The sequence below is a fragment of the Podarcis melisellensis genome (assembly GCF_964234715.1).
Source record: "Podarcis melisellensis genome assembly, chromosome: 3".
Classification (NCBI taxonomy): domain Eukaryota; kingdom Metazoa; phylum Chordata; class Lepidosauria; order Squamata; family Lacertidae; genus Podarcis; species Podarcis melisellensis.
In genome coordinates this window covers 107495271-107515717 of record NC_138530.1, presented here as the reverse complement: position 1 = coordinate 107515717, position 20447 = coordinate 107495271, and the positions used below count along the sequence as shown (strand labels likewise).

The 20447-nt window shown below is 48.8% G+C and overlaps 1 protein-coding gene across 1 annotated transcript in view; it reads right to left on the bottom strand.

Moving 5' to 3' along the window:
• Positions 1 to 15984, bottom strand: part of JAG1 (jagged canonical Notch ligand 1) — a 67830-nt gene extending 51846 nt beyond the window's left edge. Inside the window, exons 1-2 of the mRNA XM_081906042.1 lie at positions 15624 to 15984; positions 14545 to 14850 (exon numbers count right to left, since the gene is read on the bottom strand). Coding sequence (XP_081762168.1) covers positions 14545 to 14850; positions 15624 to 15701 — 384 coding nt within the window. The 5' untranslated portion in view covers positions 15702 to 15984. The remainder of the gene's footprint in view (positions 1 to 14544; positions 14851 to 15623) is intronic.
• Positions 15985 to 20447: the final 4463 nt, after the last annotated feature.

Here is a 20447-nt window from a genome sequence, read left to right as displayed (position 1 = left end):
GTGGCCAAACTTTTTTTTATTATCGTTATTTATTATTGCATTCATATTTCATTAGCGCTGCGTACTGTACAGGCCTTTCTCCCCGCACAACACACAGACGTTTTTTAAAGCACACACTCGAGGACCCTCCTTCCATCAAGTGTATACACACACACACACACACACACACACACACACACACACACACAGCACAAGATGCCAGAGCCAGAACATAAATATACATTCAGCTCAACTTGGAGGCAGTTCTATCTGTCAAGGCAGCCTTCCGCCTTGGATTAATTGCAGCAACACTCCTCCTGAGTCAATGCACAGAGCCAAAACATGTTAGAGCAAGTTGGAAGCATACCACACCAAAAAACAAAGAGCCAATTATGGTCACTCCTGCTACCTTCAGTTAAGAGGATGTTTTCACTGCAGCCTTGCATAATCGTTTGGGAAGATGTTCTGTTTTAAGGCATAGCAACAGTTCCTGCTCATTCTTAGTATTGTTTACTGGCCTGCCCCACCCCGGGCAGATGGGGAGGGAGGAAAAAGCAGAATATTTTTGCTGAAAGTGCTACTGTTACTTCATACCTGGCGTTGCCACATTCCAATACAGCCCTTTGCAAATTTGTTTTGGGGTGGTTGTTTTTTTTAAGTTTTGAAATAAAACAACCACCCGACAAACACACATTCAAGAAAGTCGCTTTCTGCACTGAAACAGAGCCTCAAGACACTTCAAAGGTCTGCCAAATTTGTGGCATTTGTGAACCATGGTCTACTTCACTAGACAACAACACTAATCACTTCTTCTCTAGCAGTGAGTGTCCACCCTCAACGATATTGGGAAAGGTCCGATAGTCATTAATTTCAGCTCAAATTAAGAGCTCTGTCTCGACTCAGAAACTTGTAGCAGTAAGCAAAAGAGTGAAAAAATAATTTTTCGCACAGCAAGTTTTCCTGTTCTTGTAGACCAGTCCCTTCCACAATTCAAAGAGATACCCAATTTGTGTTTTGGGTTCTGTTCCTGTTAGGAACTGGGGGGGGGGGGGATTCTGCTAGCACCCAAATACAACCTCCTTGCTTTCAAAGCCATGCACCTCAGAGATGATAGAGGGTTAAGAGGTGTACATCAATCCCCACTCTAGAGATCAGCAATTAAGATAGCTGAGGAATGCATGCATACGGCACAGAGGCTTAATTTTTCCCATGCCATGTCTGACCCTTGCACATCTTTGAATAAATACACCAGTCAGGCACAAGAATTCCACATCCTGAATCTTATCCCATCAAACCAAGGTACTAGGCAACGAGTCGACACTGAGCTAGGAGACAGAGGGACACCTAATTAGCTAGTAAAACGGGGGACCAAAAGGCAGGAGGCTAATGAAAGAATCTAAGAGGGCTCAACAAAAGAAAACAGCCTACCATGAAGTTTAGGTTATGGGAACATTTTAGTGCGGGAGACCAGACCTCTGTGCTTTGCCCGGCACCAAAAATGCACATGTCATGTCATCAAACTTGATGCACAATGAAGACCAGGGATGGGAGGCGGGAGACCCTCCAGAATCTGATGGACCACAACACTCAATACTCCTGACCACTGGTCAGCAACAATCAGCGTTCGAAATTAGCCAGGCGCAAGGCGCGTTTGGCATCCAGCTATCAACAACTTGTGACTAAGTGAAGGTGCCTGGGTGCCACCTGACATCTCCACCACCTGGAGGTGCACACCTGGGGATCACTGCATCTTGGCTGTTTTCACTCACTAATATCCCATCCTGTAGAATTCTACCAGTTATATTTTATCTGCCCAATCGGAATGAATTTCCGGAACCAAATTGCTTTTTCTGTGCAACCTGAGTAGCAGTCACCCATTCAGAAAAAGAGGTCAAAATAGGAATATATATATTCCTAGTCTGTTCCAGGATCAAGTGGTGCTACAGCAACAGGCCACACACACACATATACAGTGGGACCTTGATCCGTTCTTAACCTGAAACTGTTCTTAACCTGAAGCACCACTTTAGCTAATGGGGCCTCCTGCTGTCGCCGCGCCACCAGAGCACGATTTCTGTTCTTATCCTGAAGCAAAGTTCTTAACCTGAAGCACTATTTCTGGGTTAGCGGAGTCTGTAACCGGAAGCGTATGTAACCTGAAGCGTATCTAACCCAAGGTACCACTGTATTCCATTTTGGGAACTGTACTCTTGGGCTAAGAAGCCATTTGGCATCGAGCTTTTATACCCTAGTTTCTAACACTAGCAACAACCCCTGTAGCATCAGAGAGTTCATGCAATGGATGGTTACATCTGCACCAGTTTGTGTTTGCATGCTGCAAAACCATGGGCGGGGAACTTGCTTTTCTATCTGGTTAAATTTCATTATGTACCCCGTCTTTCCGACAACGACCTTTGAGTTCAAAGCAGCTCACCATCATGTGGCCCTCCTGGTGTTACTGGGCAACATCTCCCATCGTCGCTGACCATTGGTCATGCTGGCTGGGGCTGACCAGAGTCCAACAGCCCCCAGACGGCCACAAGTGCCCCTATCCTTTCACTGCCTGTGCGTGAACAGGGTGCCCATGTATATCTTGATATGACAATCCCAAAAGATATGCCAGCCTCTGTCTAAGCTGCAGCACTTTAGGCTGTGAATGGTCGAAAAAACCACCAACAAAAATAACTACCACATAGCAGACTAGATCTCAGAGAATCCTTCTCTCCAACTTGTTGTTTTCCATGTGCATGACACATGAGCTCACACACATGAGCATGGATGGAGCAACCCAGTCAGAGCATGGCGACCACCTCAGGCTGCAGGATCCATGAGGCAGCGGATCCCAGATATGCAATCTGGGTGCCAAATGGCTCCTTAAACCAAAGTTACAGTCGTCAAGACAGAAAGCCTGGTTGCCATTTGGGGCCAGACGGCTGGCTCAAAAGTCACATTTTTGGAATACGTCTTTCTGCTTCCCGAAATTCATTCTGACTGCGCAGATAACATACAACGGACAGAATTTTACAGGAAGCGTAGCTTGTGCGTGAAAACAGGCCAGATCCCAGGATCCTCAGGCAAAGACCTTGAGATGGTGGAGACATCAGGTACCATCCTGACAGCTGAGTATCTTCGCTTGGTTGCAAGAGCCAGGTGCAAAATGCGCCTGGCGAATTTCCAGTGCTGGGAGGGTGTGTGTGTGTTGCATATGAGCCCACAACCAGTAGCAGAGATGGAGCAACCTAATCAGAGCCAAGAACTGCTGCCTCTGCACACATATTGGTTAAGGAACGGGTGACAAAATCTGTTGAGGGCCCCCAGGGACCTGTTTCTCCAATCCTCTCTGCATCCCTTTCATGGCAGGGCAGGTTTACCTGGATCAAGATGCAAAGCCACCCTTCTTTGCTATGATAACGGATCATGATGCAGGTAGCACCGCGCTCCCCTTGCAACACTGCCTGCTTCTGCCAAAACCCTGCCAAACCACCACCAGACCACATCACCGCAGCCCCATATCACCAGACCTGCTCCCGTGTTGCTAATTCAAAATGTGATGAAAATGTGTTTGCCAGGACAAGATGTGCAGAAAAAGGCATTGGGGAAAATCACAGAAGAAGCTGCGCTTCTGATGCTGTTTACTATTGGATTCCAATGGATTGTTGAATATTGCTTTATTTGATTTAAGTTGTTTATTTTAAAGTTATTGTGACTTTTTATATAGGATCTGATTGTTACAATTATTTAATTGTTGTTGTTGTTGTTGTGTGTTGGAAGCCACACAGAGTGGCAACACAGCCAGATGGGCGGGGTAGAAATATTATTATTAGTAGTAGTAGTAGTAGTAATTCATGCTGGACACAGCAATACAGGGGCAGCATAGGAATGAGACAGCTAGTCTGTGGCCCTCCATATGTCATTGGGCTCCAATGCCCAGCAGCCCCAGCCAGCATGGCAAATGAGCTGACATGATGGAACTTGTAGTTTAGAAGAATCTGGAGGAATACAGGTTTCCCATCTCAGATAAAAAAGCTGGCCACAGCAGAGCAGGACTAATGGAGTCCAGCACAAAATTGAAACAAAAAACTACTAATAAGATCTCCTTTAAAAGAGCAAAGTATGGCTGTTAAAGTGGCAACAGGTTGGGTTTTTTTAACTACACAGTCCTAGTCTCTCCCACACACTGATATGCTCATTGGGTTTTCACGGGCATTGTTGGTAGCTAACCACACACTCCCAGGTGTGGGGAAAAGGGAAGGATTATGCTAAGCATGTGATCAGATTACAGGTGAGAACTTTCAGGCCCCAGGCCAGGAGTGGGGAAAATCTGTGAATCTACAGATGTGCTTGGACTATGACTCTCATAATTCCTGATCACTGGCCATGGCAAACCTAAAGAGGCTGAAATTTAAGAGGACTTGCAACTTCTGGCCAAGTGATTGTGGAGGCGTTTCAGAAAAGAGTACCCCTGCTTCTTGCCCAAAATGTTAGAAACAAAATTAAGTTGGGTCCCATTTGAAAACAAAAGACTATATTGATCCACATATACCCAGTTGCACCAGAATTCCCATCAAACTGAAAGGTTTTAGGACTCCCCACTAGAAACAAGTTCAGTGCACCTGCTCAAATCCAAAACCTCCCTTCTCAAGCCATTTGGCAGCGTTCCCCCTTTCCGCAACTGGTAAAGAGATCTCTGTGGCCCAAACTGCATTCCACAAGCCTGGGAAAAGAAAGGATTCGACTCCAACTCTCGCTGACTGTGGTTCGCATTCCCACGCACCTCACCCTTGTTTTGTTTCCCCTCAGCAAAGAGCCAGAATGCCTTACTGTACTTTGTGACTCAGATTTTATCTGAAGGTCCCGAGTTCAAGTCTGGCTCACGCTGGGTGACGCAGCATCAACATGCGGCAAGTCTGGATTGACTAGCTCTCAGCCAGATCGGCTCTCCCATGACTTGGGACCAAGCATTTAAAAGTGCCTCAGAATAAGGTTGGCAAACACATTCTGCTGCAACACTCAATGCAGCAGGAAAACCCTATAACAGTCGTACCTTGGTTTTCAAATTTAATCCGTTCCAGGAGTCCGTTTGACTCCCGGAACAGTTCAAAAACAAAGGCACAGCTTCTGATTGACTGCAGAAGCATCCTGCTGCCAATCAGGAGCCGCGGAAGCCACAAAGGAAGTTCAGCTTCCAAAAATTGTTTGAAAACTGGAACAATCACTTCCAGGTTTCTATCGTTCGGAGCTGAAACATTCAAGTTCAAAGGCATTCAGCTTCCGGGGTTCCCCTGTAGTTAAAGGGTTTCGTATCCCACCTTCCGGGACGCGGGTGGCACTGTGGGTTAAACCACAGAGCCTAGGACTTGCCGATCAGAAGGTCGGCTGTTCGAATCCCTGCGACGGGGTGAGCTCCTGTTGCTCAATCCCCGCCCCTGCCAATCTAGCAGTTTGAAAGCACATTAAGTGCAAGTAGATAAATAGGTACCGCTCTGGCAGGAAGGGAAACAGTGTTTCCGTGCGCTGCTCTGTTTCGCCAGAAGCGGCTTAGTCATGCTGGCCACATGATCCGGAAGCTGTACGCCGGCTCCCTCGGCCAATAAAGCGAGATGAGTGCCGCAACTCCAGAGTCGGTCACGACTGGACCCTTTAGCTTTTTATCCCACCTTGCAGCCTTTCTAGTTCTCCTCATTCTCTTCAACCTCCTCTCCAGCTTGCCAAACTCCAGCTCCCATCAGACACCAACCACCATGCCTACCCCCAAAGAATCCTAAAAGTAGTGTGCTATGGGTTTGCTGCAGATGCCAAGAGGAGACCCCCATTCCCTTCACGGATCGAGAATTCCTATTGGGATTTAAGGATCAATCTCTCATCTGCAGGGAGTGCTGGGAACCACAGGTCTGCAAGGAGAATAGGGGTCTCCCAAGAGACCTCAGCCCCCTCAGGAAGCAACAGTTCCCAGGATGCTTTGGGGCAAGTCGTGGTCCTGTTTGATGGTTATCGTGCAGATGGGACCCTGAATAACCAACTAAAGCAATCCGCAATCAGGAGCGCACTCCCCAAAACCGCTTTCCAGCGGAGACAACATTTTGCACTCTTTAAATTGGGCTTATTGACCGAAAAAGAGTACAGGAGGGCTTTGTTGTTGTTTTAGAGCACAAGTGTGTTATATGCAAACACACGTCCGCTCTGTGCACCAGGCCCCCTCTCCCCCAACTTTGGGGGAAGGAGCAAGGTCAGGCCTAGTGACTAATTCTGCCCCTCCTGGTCCCACCTCTGGACCCAGCCAGGTATCACTTTAACAGCTCGGCTGCTAACCAAGGTCCATTTCTCTTTTTTTAATTACATACCAGGCATTCGTGGGGAGGGGGCATTTCCACAGGGCCACACCAGATGGGGAGTTTTAACCCTTCCTTCCCCAGCCACAACCTCGATGAGGATCCTCCCCTATAAGGCTGAGATCACGGGTGGGGAATCTTCTGGGCGTTGCTGGAGTACAAGAACTCCCATCACAACAGACCCCTGGCCATGCTGGCTTGTGCCGATGGAAGATGGAGTCCAACAACCTGGACAGAGTGAGGGAGGGGCACAGATTTCCGACCCCTAAGGAAAACGTCTCCCATTGGGCCAATGAGAACTTCGACCTCATCCCAAGCTTCATAGAAGTGCGCGCTCTCTCTCTCTCTCTCTCTGTGTGTGTGTGTGTGTGTTGGGATCAGGGCTGAAGACCTCCTGATTCAGTGTAGCCCCAATTAAAATAGGGTGGTGGGGGTGCTGTGCCCCATATTTAATTAAAAACAAACAAACAAACCCTATGCGGTTAGAAACCATGCTATTGATATCCAGTTTGGGCCTCTATTCTGAGAGAGAACATTGAAGGAGACCCAAAACCCAGAAGGAATCTTAAGGGGCCAAAAATGGATTTGCCCAAATTCCTTGGGTGGAGACGAGCTACCCATAGGTTGGCTACCGTTGCAAGGTTTTTGCTCGAGTGCATCTTGCACACCTGTTCTCAGAGGGTGGAAGGAAGTAGGAGAGTCATGCGCAGAAGCCCGTTCCCTGACAAGGACAATACTGAGCGCTCCTTTTGACCTTGAATGCATCTCCAGCAAAGGACAAGCCGAAAGGGTTAACTGCGGTCCTAGCCAATCCTTCTGCTTCATGCCTAGTTAGGGTCGTCGCCAAATCACAAGAGTATTCGTTTCCTCATTTGGGGACAGAAAAGCGAGCCAGGGAGTTGAAACCTGTTGCGCTACTGCCCCACGTGGAGGACTACTTGAACATAATAACCTGAAAAAGACAGAGGGGAAAGAAGCTCTGGAGGCTTTCTTTTCTGCATCCACAACCCCCTGTTTCAGCACCTACAAGGATCAGAAGATCCCAGTGGAAATCTGGCTGCAGGGCAGCTTCAGATTCTCAACCCATTGTCCTCAACCCAGAGCAGCCTGTGTTCGGACCAGTTCTCGCTCAGCTCCCCATAGTGTACATTTGGTACACTTACTCCAATGACCAAAGACATTTGGTTAAAACACAGTGCGGATGGCAATCCTCCAGATCCCTTGGGCCTGGAGAACAAGGAGGAAAAGCACACAAACTGCTGAACACTTTGCCCCATGGCATTACAGAACTGCCGAGTCGGAAGCAGCCCCAAGGGTCATCAAGCCCAACCCCCAGCAATGCGTGTTCGTTCCCAGCTCACATGGGGCAAGTACACAGAACTTGAGGAATTGCACCGGCAAGGGAGTAACTGGGGATAAGGAACACAGGCAAGACCTACAAAGGCCTTTGGAGGGGGGAAAGCAATACAGTAGTACCTTGGTTCTCAATTGCTGAAAACCCGGAAGTGTTCCAGTTTTTGAACGATTCTCGGAAGCTGTTGGCTATTGCTTCCGGAGCGCCTGCACCAATCAGAAGCTGCGGCCTTGGTTTTCGAGCATTTCGGAAGCCAAACGGACTTCCGGAAGGGATTAAGTTTGGCGCTTTTGTTTTTGCTGTTTATTTTACGGTTTTTGTTTTTGAGGCTTTTTTTTTGGTTCATTTGTTTTTGTGACTGTGTGGAACCCAGTTCAGCTACTAACTGATTGTGTGACTGCAGAAATGGATAAAAGCCCCCCATCCAAATTATGGAAGCTGTACGCCAGCTCCCTCGGCCAATAAAGCAAGATGAGCACTGCAACCTCAGAGTCGGCCACGACTGGACCTAATGGTCAGGGGTCCCTTTTACCTTTTTACATTGATTATTGCTTTCATTTCATGGATCAACAGTCTTGTTATATAGTAAAATTCATGTTAAATTGCTGTTTTAGGTGTTGTTTTTAAAAGCCTGGAACGGATTAATCCGTTTTGCATTACTTTCTAAGGGAAAGTGCACCTTGGTTTTGGAACGCTTTGGTTTTGGAACGGACTTCCAGAACGGATTAAGTTTGAGAACCAAGGTACCACTGTATTTAAAGAATGGATCCTTATGGTGCTTAATGTCGTCCAAGAAAGAGAGCAACTTAAGTGTGCCTTTCCCTTTTCCCTTCACCAACCCCTTGCCCTTAGGACCAAGCACTCACTGAAACCGGAGAAAGAGGACACCACTTTTCCTAAGCATTATTTCAGAGTGCGCCTGCTCGCTGCCTCTCATAAACCGAGCCGATGAGTGTCCTGGCAAGCCTGCTGGAATAATGACTATCCTGCAAACGCATGATGTGCTGAAGCAGCCATTGTGCAAAGCAAGTCCATGGTTTGTCCGGGAGCCAAGCTACGCCGAGTCTACTGCTGCTTCCTGTTGCTTGCCCTATCCCAGCATTATTTTTGGACAGGCCCCATTATGCTCTGTAATCCTGCCTGCAGTCAGGATGGCCACATTATTGTCATTGGTTAATATTAGCCACCACTGCCTCCGTCTGGGTGGTCGGACTACAATTACTCCAATGACCAAACTGGTATGTTTCGAACAAAAAGGAAGAGGGTGGGGTCTTTTTTCCGGGGGGGGAGGCTTTAATTATAAGAAGGAATTGGGGCGCCTCGTTTTTCATCAGTTCTTGCAAAGAAGCCCCCAGCTGCAAAGGGGCTCAATAGCCTATCACTGTTTAAAAAAACCCCGGAATACCATCTCCCCTTATCCCATTGCCAGACAGCCTTCTCCTCCAGAAGCTTCGCTCCCACCCCCCTCGCCACCCAGAGAAAACGCTGCAAGCAGGCCAGGATGTCAGTGGGCAGTTTAAACCCCTCAGCAGCAAGAAGATTACCCGCTATTCTCAGCATTTAGCCTCTCTACCTGTTTAAAGCATCGCTTTTGATAATTAAACGCACCAGTTACAACAAGGTGACAAGGTTAATAGACAGAATACCTAGCAGTCAGTCAAGCAGAGAGTCAGGTTTGCACCCAGCAAGACTGAACAAGACTTTTTTTTTTCTTCCCTTCTCCAGACTCATTTACCTGGAGAAGAGCTGAGTTGGAAGGGACAATGTCCCAATTCACTTGAGCCCCTTTAACCATTTCAGCGAATGCTGTGCTCTTCTGGGGGCACACTATTAAGATTCCTGAACGGCAGCTTGGCATCTATATCTATCCCCAAATACATGTCCCAGCTCCTCGATCCATTCAAGAATGCAGATAAGCACCTTCTTTGGGGAAATAAAAACCTCTGGCATGGCAAGTGTTATCCTGGTCATGGAACAAAGCAAGTCTAAAAATGCATGGCTTTATTTTACTAAGACAGTGAGTCACCACTGGAGCAATCAGGAACGAGAAGATTTATGGGACTTCTGCCTGATCAAACAGAAACGTCCCCTGGAATGGACTCTTTTAAAGTTAACAGAATCACAGCCGTTTCTCCAAGAATAAAACACAGCAATTCCAGAAAGTTACTTGGAAGCTGCTATCCTATGCAGAGTTAGGTACACTTAGGCCGCAATCCTAAACGCACACTTGCAAGGGAGCAAGCCCTACTGAACAAAGTGGAACTTTGCTCCCAATAAGCAGGTTTAGGATTGGCACAATCTGCTTTTGCTGCGGAAGGATCTGAGAAAGGAGTCAACTTACAAGACTCACATATTCCAATGCAAGCTCATGGCAATGGATGTAAAAATATTGTCACAGTCCGATCGCTTGAAGTATATGCACTCGACTTCAGAATACCAGCCTCACCCAATGGGCTGCAACCCAAGGCTGGGAGAATTGGTTACTTTTCAAACACTTAATGCAAACAATTATCTGCTCCAGTCCCCCCCCCTCTCTCTCTCTCATTAAAAATACCACACATTTCACGTTCTTTTCCCATGATGCACTCAGTCCTTCAACCAAATGCAAGTTTCCTCTAATTCTTTGTTGTCACAGATTTCACTTTCGGAAAGTTGAAGTCCTCTCACAGGCTCAACCGATAATCTGATAGCAGTTTTTCGCCTCCTCGGGTCAGAGACCCTTTGATAGATCCAGACAAAAGGCCTTTGGGGAAGGGCTGTCTACAAAGAAAAGCCTGGCATAACTCAGAAAGATTTTTTTTGCTTTTCCTCAACAGCAGATCCTAAAACAAAAGTCAGCCTTAGCAGCGAGCCAGGAAACATCTTTGGAACAGGAGTATGGTTGAGTTGAAGAGTTGGCGGCTGCTGCTGCTAGCACTTTTCCAGCCCAAGGGTGTAAAGCACACAACCAGAAGATTCAAAACTTGTATTAAAACAACAACAACAACCATTTGCAACAAAGCACTTAAGATATTTTAGCACCTCAGTAGGCAGCCAATAAACATGACTCATAAATAAACAAGTAAGGTGCCTTATATTTGCAAACTGCAAGGTCACCATGTAAACGTGGGGGTTTTTGGAGGGTGTGTGTCGAATTTTGAATATGCATTGGACAAAATGCCAGCTCTGACCTATACAATGTTCCCGGCTTGCCTGAACACAGGGGGGGAAATGTCTTACGAAGAGAGAAAACACAAAATTCTCACCGTCCTATTTAATGAATAATGGAGGCCGACTTAAGTGAAACAAAGAAAGTCACGCACTGGAAAGCATTTCAGGGTATCAAAACAGATCATAGATTAAGCCATTGGCATTGTGTGGGAGAGGGCTTTAAACAAAGGCATGCCAATGCTTGAACCAGCAATAAAACAAGGGGTTTCCTGAGGTGTGTGGAGCAGGCCTCCTTATGGGAAACACACACACAAAGGCTTACTCCGCAAATATCCATTGGCTAAAGTGCAGGTCACGCTTCTTTCAAAAATATGGGATCGCATTTTTCTGTATCATTTTAGCAGTTGGTGCAGGTGCAGCCTTGTGGATGATGGCTCCTTTCTTTCCTTCATGCTGGTTCGCTGCCCCGTTTCCTAGCAACCTATTCAAACCTCCAACCTCTTTTTTTTTAAAAAAGGAAATTTACAGCCCTCCATCGCCACAGCCATTACTCACGAGGGTTACATAAAAACCTAGGCTGGGCAGGGGAAAAGTTTTAATAACAAAACTCTAAATCCTAGTCTCTACTTCATTTAATTACACATGTACGTAGTTAACTGTGTGTATGTTAAATGGAGCAGAAACCATGCAGGTTAGAATCTACTCTCTCTCTCTCTCTCTCTCTCTATATATATATATACACACACATACACGTTTTGATTTACTTGAGGAAGTATAGATTCTATCCTGTATGGATTACAGGGTATGTAGAAGGAAGAGTCCCAAAGGGCTTTTCACTCACAAAGCAATGTTTCAGAACTAATTCTTGACAGAAAGCATGTGGATAACACTTCCTGGCAAAAAGAAGATGTGGGGCGCTTTTTAAATGTGGGCCTGTATTTATTTTATTTTATTTTATTTTAAAAGGAGAGCCTTCTCCAAAATCGCAAAGGCTTGAAAAGTTAACAGCTAGCCAGATTTTTATTTTTTTTGCCAATTGCCAACTATTTTAGGAGGCAAATCTGAAATTAACACCAGCTCCTAACAGCTTCCAAGGGGACTGCTCAGTTTGCACCAAACAAGAAAAAGCTGAGGACCAACTGGCTCATCCTCAGTTGAAAGGAGACCAGAATAGAGAATTAACCCAAGTTTCAGCAGTGACTGCTTAGCTAGGGAGCTAAGGGTTGCCTTTGGAGATAACACAGCCTGGAACATATGCTTGCATCGGATCTGGGATGTGTCATTCCTACCACAAAACAATGAACAAAGGATGCCATGAGAACCTTGAGGAAGACAGCAGATCACTCCAAACCAACTGAGCTAATGGAAACTAGGAATTTCATCATAAAAGCACCTTGGGTCCAGGCAGGTGGATTTTTTGTGTGCACAAAGATCCACACTCAAAACGCAGCTTTTTCTTGGAATCGGATTCCTTGAAGGAGTCTTCTGCTAACCTACAGCTGCTTATAGTATTATTCCATTCATTCACACACACACACACGAGTTAGGATCCCAGTGCTGTAGATGGCAGGAGATTATGTGTGAATCAATAGGTAGCAGCCTGAGAAGCACACCTGGTGGAATTACCTGGCAGGACAAGATCACCATAGGATTTACTCATGCCTGACTCACCGGATATGCAGACATGCCATAAAAAAAAACAGACGGGTGTTGAGGGGGGGGGGGTGGAATGTTTTGGGAAGGAGAGAGATGGGATGTTGTGCAGGGAGGAGGCGTCGGCCGCCTAATCGCATGCATGGTTTATGAAGCAAACCCTACAGGGCTCCATGGAGGTTTCTCCCAGGTGTAGGGCTGCAACTTCAACTGGGACATGAGCGTCATTGCTCAGTGTGACTTACTCCCAAGTAAACACACCTAGGATGGCTCTGTGCACAGGGACTGCATCTTTACTCAAGGCAGCCTCAGTGTTTGCGGATCAGATCTGCTGCTTGCTTTCACAGAAGCACCGATCACTTTTAGAATTATGTCCTGGTGGTGGAGGGGGAAGAGATCAGTTTCATGACACACACACACACACACACAAGAAAAGATTTGTCTATCCCAAAAGGGTCCTGGATGGACCCGCTCCTCAACAAAGACACAGAGAGAAAAGAGAAAGAAAGGAGGCCGAATTCTTAAGAGAAGGTTGACAGCCATTGGCAGCACTTCAGATAACACACATTTCCACTAAGCTTTTTTTATCCCTTTGATGGCAGATTTGATAACAGTTTTATCTCCCTGCAAGCAAAACCGAACTAGCAAGGCTCAGAGTATCGAACAGAGAATACTTTTGTGAGCTCCGCTATTGTACTTTGTAATGCAATCTTCTTAAATATGTGCACTTAGTTTCACCCTAAATCATAATGATCTTTTTTTAAAAAAAAGAAAGAGAAAGAAAGACTCAGAAGGATGTGTGTGTGCGCGACGATAATTGCAGCAGAGACAGATAGGAGGCAGCACAAGAGCACATGGTTAGCATTTTGTGTTGTGCTCCGAGTTGCTGGGATCACAAGAGAGAAACGGGAGGAGGGACTTGGCTGTCCCTCCCACTGAATCCTCCCGAGATCTCCCTTCGCGAGCCAATCGGAAAAATGCAATCTAGTGCGTGAATATTCATTTGGGAGACAACAGTTGCACCTCTTCCAGAAGACCAATAAAGAAGGAGACCTCTATTTCAAGAAGAGGGAGGGAGGGAGGGAGGCAGGGCTCCCAAAGCTGTTCTTTCAAAAGCTCTCCCTGCCCATTCACACAACTAGGACCTGCTCAGCACCCATAAAGAGGGATCTTAGATGGATTCCACATGTCTGGCTCGGAGTTTAAAAGGATGCTGTCCAGCTACGCCCCTGAAGGGAGATGGCAGATTCCTGCTTTACAGTGCTGGCAGGCAGACAGACAGACAGACAGAGACCAACAGCACGGCCCCTTCAGCATTATCAAGAGCTCAATAGTGACTTAAGCAAACATGCATTTGGTGAAAGTGTGACCGATTTGAAGAGTGGGTCATTCGCAGCCAACTGGATTAAGGACCAACGCCTTTCCCAAGTGCACGCCCTTGTTTCTAGGTGGAGGGTCCGGAACTGCTACCCAAGCCAAGGGAAGATGGTTCCAGCTCTCTTGCCTCGCCAGGCAAAACCGTAAAGCTCTCATAGGAGAAGTGGAAACAAGCAAAGGGTGGTGGTGGCAGCAGCATGGGCATAAGGCAGAGGGATCCTCCAGGGTCTGGGCTGGGGAAGGAAGCACGCTAACAGGATTCTCAGGGAAGCTGGCAAACGGGAAGAGCTAGCAGCTCCCACGGGCACCACCAGAGATGCCATTGGGTAGGGCGAGAGGGGTCCCCATAGCATTCCACCAAGGGGGTCTCCAACGCACGGCCTGCCGCCCCCCACCCGACCCTCGTGCCTCCGCCTAGAGAACTAATTGGGGGGGGGGACAATAAAATAAATTGCATGAACTTCTGACCTTTTAAATTCTCGGGGGGGGGACACTGGGGACAGGGGATGACTTGCATATACATGTAACACACAGGTTTTCCCCCCACCCCCCCAATCCACTTAGATTGTTCCATCTAGCTGCGTTGCAGCTTAGCTGGACGGAGACGTATGCGGCTCTAAGCCTGCGACCGCAAGGCAGCCAGAACCCATGCACAGCAAGGCGAGGAAGAAGGAAGATGCTCAGAAAAGTCAAGTCACTCACCGGCCAGGCGAAGCTGAAAGGGAGGACAATCCGGTTCCTTTCGTTATTCCGATTGTATTTCAAACTGAAGGTATTCCCACCAACGACTGGGGTAGATCCGGACCCAAAGCTGCAAGGGCCCCCAGCGGAAACCCTCGACTGATACTCCTTCAGGCAAACTTTGAAATAAGTATCGCATTCATCTCTGGTGCATTTCTTATCAGCTGGGTTTCGGGTCCCGTCACAGCAATTCCCATTCTGCAATTCGCCATTGACATTTTGCATGGATATGATCTCAAACTCGAACTGGCCTGATGTTAGGGTCACCTGTTTTGTTTTTGCAATTTTTTAAAAAAAAAGTTCCCCCAAAGGAAGCAGAGAGGAGAAGGAAGCGTTAGCACTTTGATTGTAAATAAACATTTTTTTAAAAAAAATAAATAAATCACTAACAAGTTTAGCAAAAATGAAAGGGGAGGCTTCTATTGCTCCTTGATTCAACAGGTTAAAAAGCGAACAGGAACCCTCATCTGCTACCCACCCCCCAAATTCTGATGTTAGGGGCAATTCCCAGAGGGAAATCGTGTCGCTATTTGCCTCCCAGCGCTCAAAAAGAGTTAAAGGGTCGTTAGCTTCCAGCAAGGGAACACCGCGCAGAAAAAGCATTGCACAGCTCAAGCGAATAACTCTAATCAAGTCAGACGCACTCCTGAAAACAATCACGGAAAAGTCCGCTTGCTAACGAGGCTTTCAGAAAGCAAAACCCTCTGGAAAAAAAGAAATGGAACGCTGACGGTATAGGGGGGAGAAGAAAGGGAAAGTCCTCGGGGAAACCTGGCTTCCCCCTAAAAAATCATCACCCCGAATTCAAATACGCATAGTAGAAGCGTGTTTTTTAATGCAGCTGACGGGGGGCGGTGGGGAAATCGGTCAAAGCGAATGTCTTGGGGCGGGGGGTTGGGTAGGCGGGCAGGACCTTTGCAATCGAAAGCTTTCCTTGGGAGAAAAAAACCGGGAAAAAAACCCGAAACCTGCGAAAAGCGAGCTTCTGCGCAGAGCTGCGCTGTGGGAAGCAACGCCCGAGCCTTGCCCCAAAAACGTACCTTGACTCGCAAGCATAACAGGGCAAGGAGAAGCCGTAAGGAGAAGTCCGTGAGCTGCGGTCCCTTTGAGCCAAGCATGCCTCTTGCTTGCAGAGTGCCCTTCGCGCAGAGACGCTCCCCGGCTCGCTGCCGCTCTTTGCAGCCGCTGCCCGGCTCCCAGATATATATATATGCTCTCCCGGTGGAAGCGCGCGCGGGTGGAAGACGCCACTTCTCAAAAGGTTTTCAATAGCGCCCCGATCTTCAATGCAAAGCAGCCCAGCCTCCTTTTATTCTCCTTGGCCTCTGTCTCTTAAAAAACCCCCACCCTTCCTTTCTTCCTTTCTTATTAGCGATGGTTATTCCGCGCGCCCCCACCCACCCCCCTCGCCCGCTCGCTTTTCTCCCTTTTGCAGAGCTCGCCGGCCAACCCCTCTCTCTCTCTCCAGCCCGGCCAGCACAATAACCCGGGCTGAGACCCCCTCCCCACCCCCCGCCACACGCACATAGACGACACCCCTCCGGAGAGAAAGGAGGGGGCCCACGGCTATTTGCACGCGCGCAACCAGCCCCCTCCAAAAGGAAAAGAAAGGAAGCCAGAGGAGGAGGGATCCGATCGCCCGTGCTGCAAGCCCCACTGAACTGACTGCTTGCTGCTGCTGCTGCTTGCTAGCCCATGGCTACAGCAGGAGGAGGAGGAGAGGGGGGGCGCAAACGTCAGGCAGCGCATGCGTTGCTATTAATATGCATTAAGGGGGAGGGTGGAAGGGCAAGCCGCAGCCCCGCCTCGGGTCCCTGGAGAGGCTTGCCTTTTTTCCTTCGAAGGGTGACAAGAGGTGGAGCAACCCTGGGAAGGCAGGGCTGGGCGGGGGGGGGGCGGGGGAGGAGAGGGTTGCAGGAGGTGAGGAGCAAAGCGCAGCAGGTGGGCAAGGAGCCTTGAGAGAGGCGGGAGAATTAATAATGCTTGACGCGCGGCAAGAAAACCGCGCGTCTGTTTGCAAAGCTAAGCAGGGTCCGGGGTGGTTTCAGACGGGATGGGGAGACCGCGGGGGTGGAGGAGGTTGGACTGCACGGCCTTGGGGGGGTGTCCCTTCCTCCCCCCCCACTCTAGGTTCCGTGATGGTGATGCCCATAGGAGGGTTTGCGTGGCAGGGGGTTGCGCTAGATGACCTTTGCGCTCTGGTTCCATGACGGCTAATAACAAGCCTCCTATCATTGCTGTTGCAAATATGGGAGAGCGCGTTTGGTATTGCTGATCGTGTCTGCTGAGCTGAAGACAAGAATTGGGTTTTTTTTAAAAAAAAAATTAAAACGGGAGGGGAGGGCGGAGGTGCCCGTCAGGTGTGCAGCCCTCCTAAGATGGGCGGGTTTTGGAAAGCCTTCACGGAAGAAGCTGGCTGCCACCCAAACGCGCGTGCACGGAGGTTTCAGGAGGGGGGGTGTTGGCTTTGCGCAGAAACGCCCCGGACCTATTAGCGTTTCAAGGCTTTGGAGGGTCTCAGTTGCCCGTCCGTTCCTTCTCTTCCCTTCCCCGTCCGGGCCCACCCGCCGCTGGAATCGTGTGCCTGGGTGATCCGCCAGCCCCGGATAGCATTCCATATGCCTGTGCCAAACGTGGGATCTAGTGCACGATCGCTCGTGTTGCAATAAATCTGCTAGTCTTTAAGGCGCTTTGTTGTTCTTACTTCGTAAGGAAGCGGGCGCGCTCTCCTCTCATTCTCTCCCTCCCCCTCGGGGGGCCACACAAGCTGAGCCCATTTCTCAAGGCATGGGAAGGGAAAATGGATTACTTTGGAGTGGGGGGGGGAGGCTTCAGAAATGTCCCACGCTCCCCGATCACCCGTGGGAGAGCTGCAAAGAGAAACTTAACTACGCGCTCGCAAGGAGGAACAGCTCTTTGGCGCAGGATTGCAAAGTTCAGCAGCTTTTAGTATCGAGAAAACCTGGACGACGCGTGAACGTCGCATGATCGAGCCGTCTCGGGAGCTTCCCTCCCAAACCACAGGGGCAAACGCAGCCTGTGCTCAGGCTGTGGAATTCGACGGGAGACTCTTCGACTTCAGAGCAAACGCGCAGACTCGCCCTGTTAAGTCCCAAGGTGGTCAATGGAGCTTCTTACTCCATAGTTCTCGATCAACCTGCCTGCCTCTGGGCGGTCCAGGTGAGGACTCGCCTGATTGAGCAACGAACTAAAGCAAGAGTCCCTGCACGCAGAAAGCTAGTATGTCAGGGAAACGGCTAGGCTGCAGTCCTTTTCCCTGACGTGCTAGTTTTTTTAGTGTGGAGGATTTTATATGGAAAGCTATGAAATCACGTGGAATAGCTCTACCCCGCCCCCACCCCACCCCAACTTTTTGGGGCGGCAGACCTGGCACAGGTCTTCCTTCCTATGCTTTTGCCACTAAATAGCTATCGCACATACCTATGTGGGGTCTACAAGGGATGGCATTACTTAAAAAATGGTGCGGGAGCGACGTGGCTTGAGGCTTGTTTGCTCCCTGCGCTTCTGATCGGTGAGCGCAGCATTTTATATAAAAGCCTGCCGGAGTGAATAATGCGCGCAAACGCCATTTTCTGCATTGCGGGCAGCTGTGTGGGTTTGGGAAGGGGAAAGAGGTTCGCCTTGAGTGTTTGTGAGGACACGCGGGACGGTATGAAGTAAAAACACGCAGGCGCAAAACACCGAAGTTATGAAGCTCTGCTCCCGAACCTGTTACTGAAAGAACAGCCTCTGAGCACATCAGGAGTGCTTTCCCCACATGCACCAGCCACCCCAAGAGCCGAGGAGAGGATGGCTTTTAGAGTCCCAGCGGAAACTCCCTTGGGCTTGATCCTGTACACTTTAAAGCATCTTTTCCTCTTCATAGGCGTTCTGGGAACTGTAGTTTGAAAACCTCAGAGTGACAATTCCCTTTACCAAATGACAGTGCCCATAATTTATTTATTTTTTTTGGGGGGGAGCACTTCGAATGTGCTTGGTGGCGTGTATGGAAAGATTCCTGCATTGCAGGGGGTTAGACTAGATGACCCCTGGGTCCCTTCTAACTCTAAGAGTCTATGATTCTATGGTAACACGGGGGGGGCGGGGCGGGAACACACCTGAAAAGCCATGATTCGAAGGTTGCCTTTTTTTTACCTGAAGGGGGTTGGGTGCGTAAGACCCGCAGTGGATGGCTAGCGCTTTGGGACAGGTTGTGCGTGTGTCTGTGTGTGTGAACGCGAGAGAGGAAGATGATCACACTGGGAAAAAAGGAGGCGTGTGCTGAAATCAGTGTCTCGAGACAAATCGTCACCCTGGGGAGAAAAGGGCGTGCGTTAAGGGTTACTTCTGCCGTCAAGCCGATCGCGCAGCAGCAGAGAGCTTCGCTTCCTGAGATCTGGCAAGATTTGATGGGTTAGGCAGCAGGAGAGGAAATCCTTTTTGGCAACGGACTTCTCCAGGAAACCGAGAAGCTGATCACCTGAACCAATGTGGTGCGCTGACACACACACCCATAAAAAACAAAAACCCGAATCAAACAATCAAGCGCCTGGAGGCAGGCTTACTTCTGAGTAGCAGTATTCCCTGCGCTGGCTCCGCAGCTTGGTTTTCCCGTTTCCCAAAGTTCAGCTGCTGCGCAACTGCACCTCTAAGGGGGCGCTGCTCTGCGGCGGCTCCAAGCGTGGTGGCTGGTTAAGAAGGTGACAATCAGCTTTCGATCTGTAGCCCTAAATAACACTTATTAGGAAGTGAGTCGGATGGGCTTCCGTGGGACTTCCGAGAGAACATCTGCTGCGTCCAAACGATGATTTAAGAACAAGGATTCCGGGCAAGGAGAACACTTTAAATCGGAACAAATCCAAGCCTGTTCGCACCTGTCAGCCGTGCTTTATGTTTTTGGCTTATGAGTTGCAGTCATTAGTAAGAGCAGTTAAGCTTCCTTTTAAGTGCTCAAACTGTGTCATGTCTCAGTTAATCCTTACTATGACCCTGTAAAGCAGGCTAATAGAATCATCCCCATTCTCCAGATGGACCTGTGGTGGGAAGGCAGACCTGGTTCGTGCTGATGTAGTCTGGGCTGTACCAGTGGCAGTGGCGTAGCATGGGTTATCAGCACCCGGGGCAAGGCAAGTAATTTGCGCCCCCTAACCCATGGATTTGCGCCCCCTAACCCGTGGATTTCCCTAACCTCCAGATGTTGCACCCGGTGCGGCCGGCCCCCCCTGCACCCCCCACGCTACACCACTGACCAGTGGTATAGTGGTGCGGGGAGGGGTTCGGCAGCCATATTTTTAAAAAAATTAGCTGTCAGTGAAGCGTAACCCAGGCATTGCTGGGTTAAAGGAAGGACGGGGGTGGGCGGGTATGTAGTCATTTAAGCACCCACCTGCAAACTGAAATGACACAGCTTGAATACACAGCTGGGGTAGTCTGGTCAGTAGGACATGAGACTCTTAATTCCAGGGCTGTGGGTTCGAATCCAAAGATTCCTGCATTGCAGGGGGTTGGACTTGGACCCTTCCAACTCTGCAATTCTATGGTTCTATGAGAACTGGACCAGAGAGGCATGGGTTCAAATTCCCCGTGCTATTTGCTACGTGACCTTAGACCCAGACCACATCCATATGTAAAGGTAAAGGTACCCCTGACCGTTAGGTCCAGTCGCGGACGACTGTGGGGTTGTGGCGCTCATCTTGTTTTACTGGCCGAGGGAGCCGGCGTACAGCTTCCGGGTCATGTGGCCAGCATGACTAAGCCGCTTCTTACCTTCCCGCCAGAGTGGTACCTATTTATCTACTTGCACTTTGACGCGCTTTCGAACTGCTAGGTGGGCAGGAGCTGGGACCAAACAATGGGAGCTCACC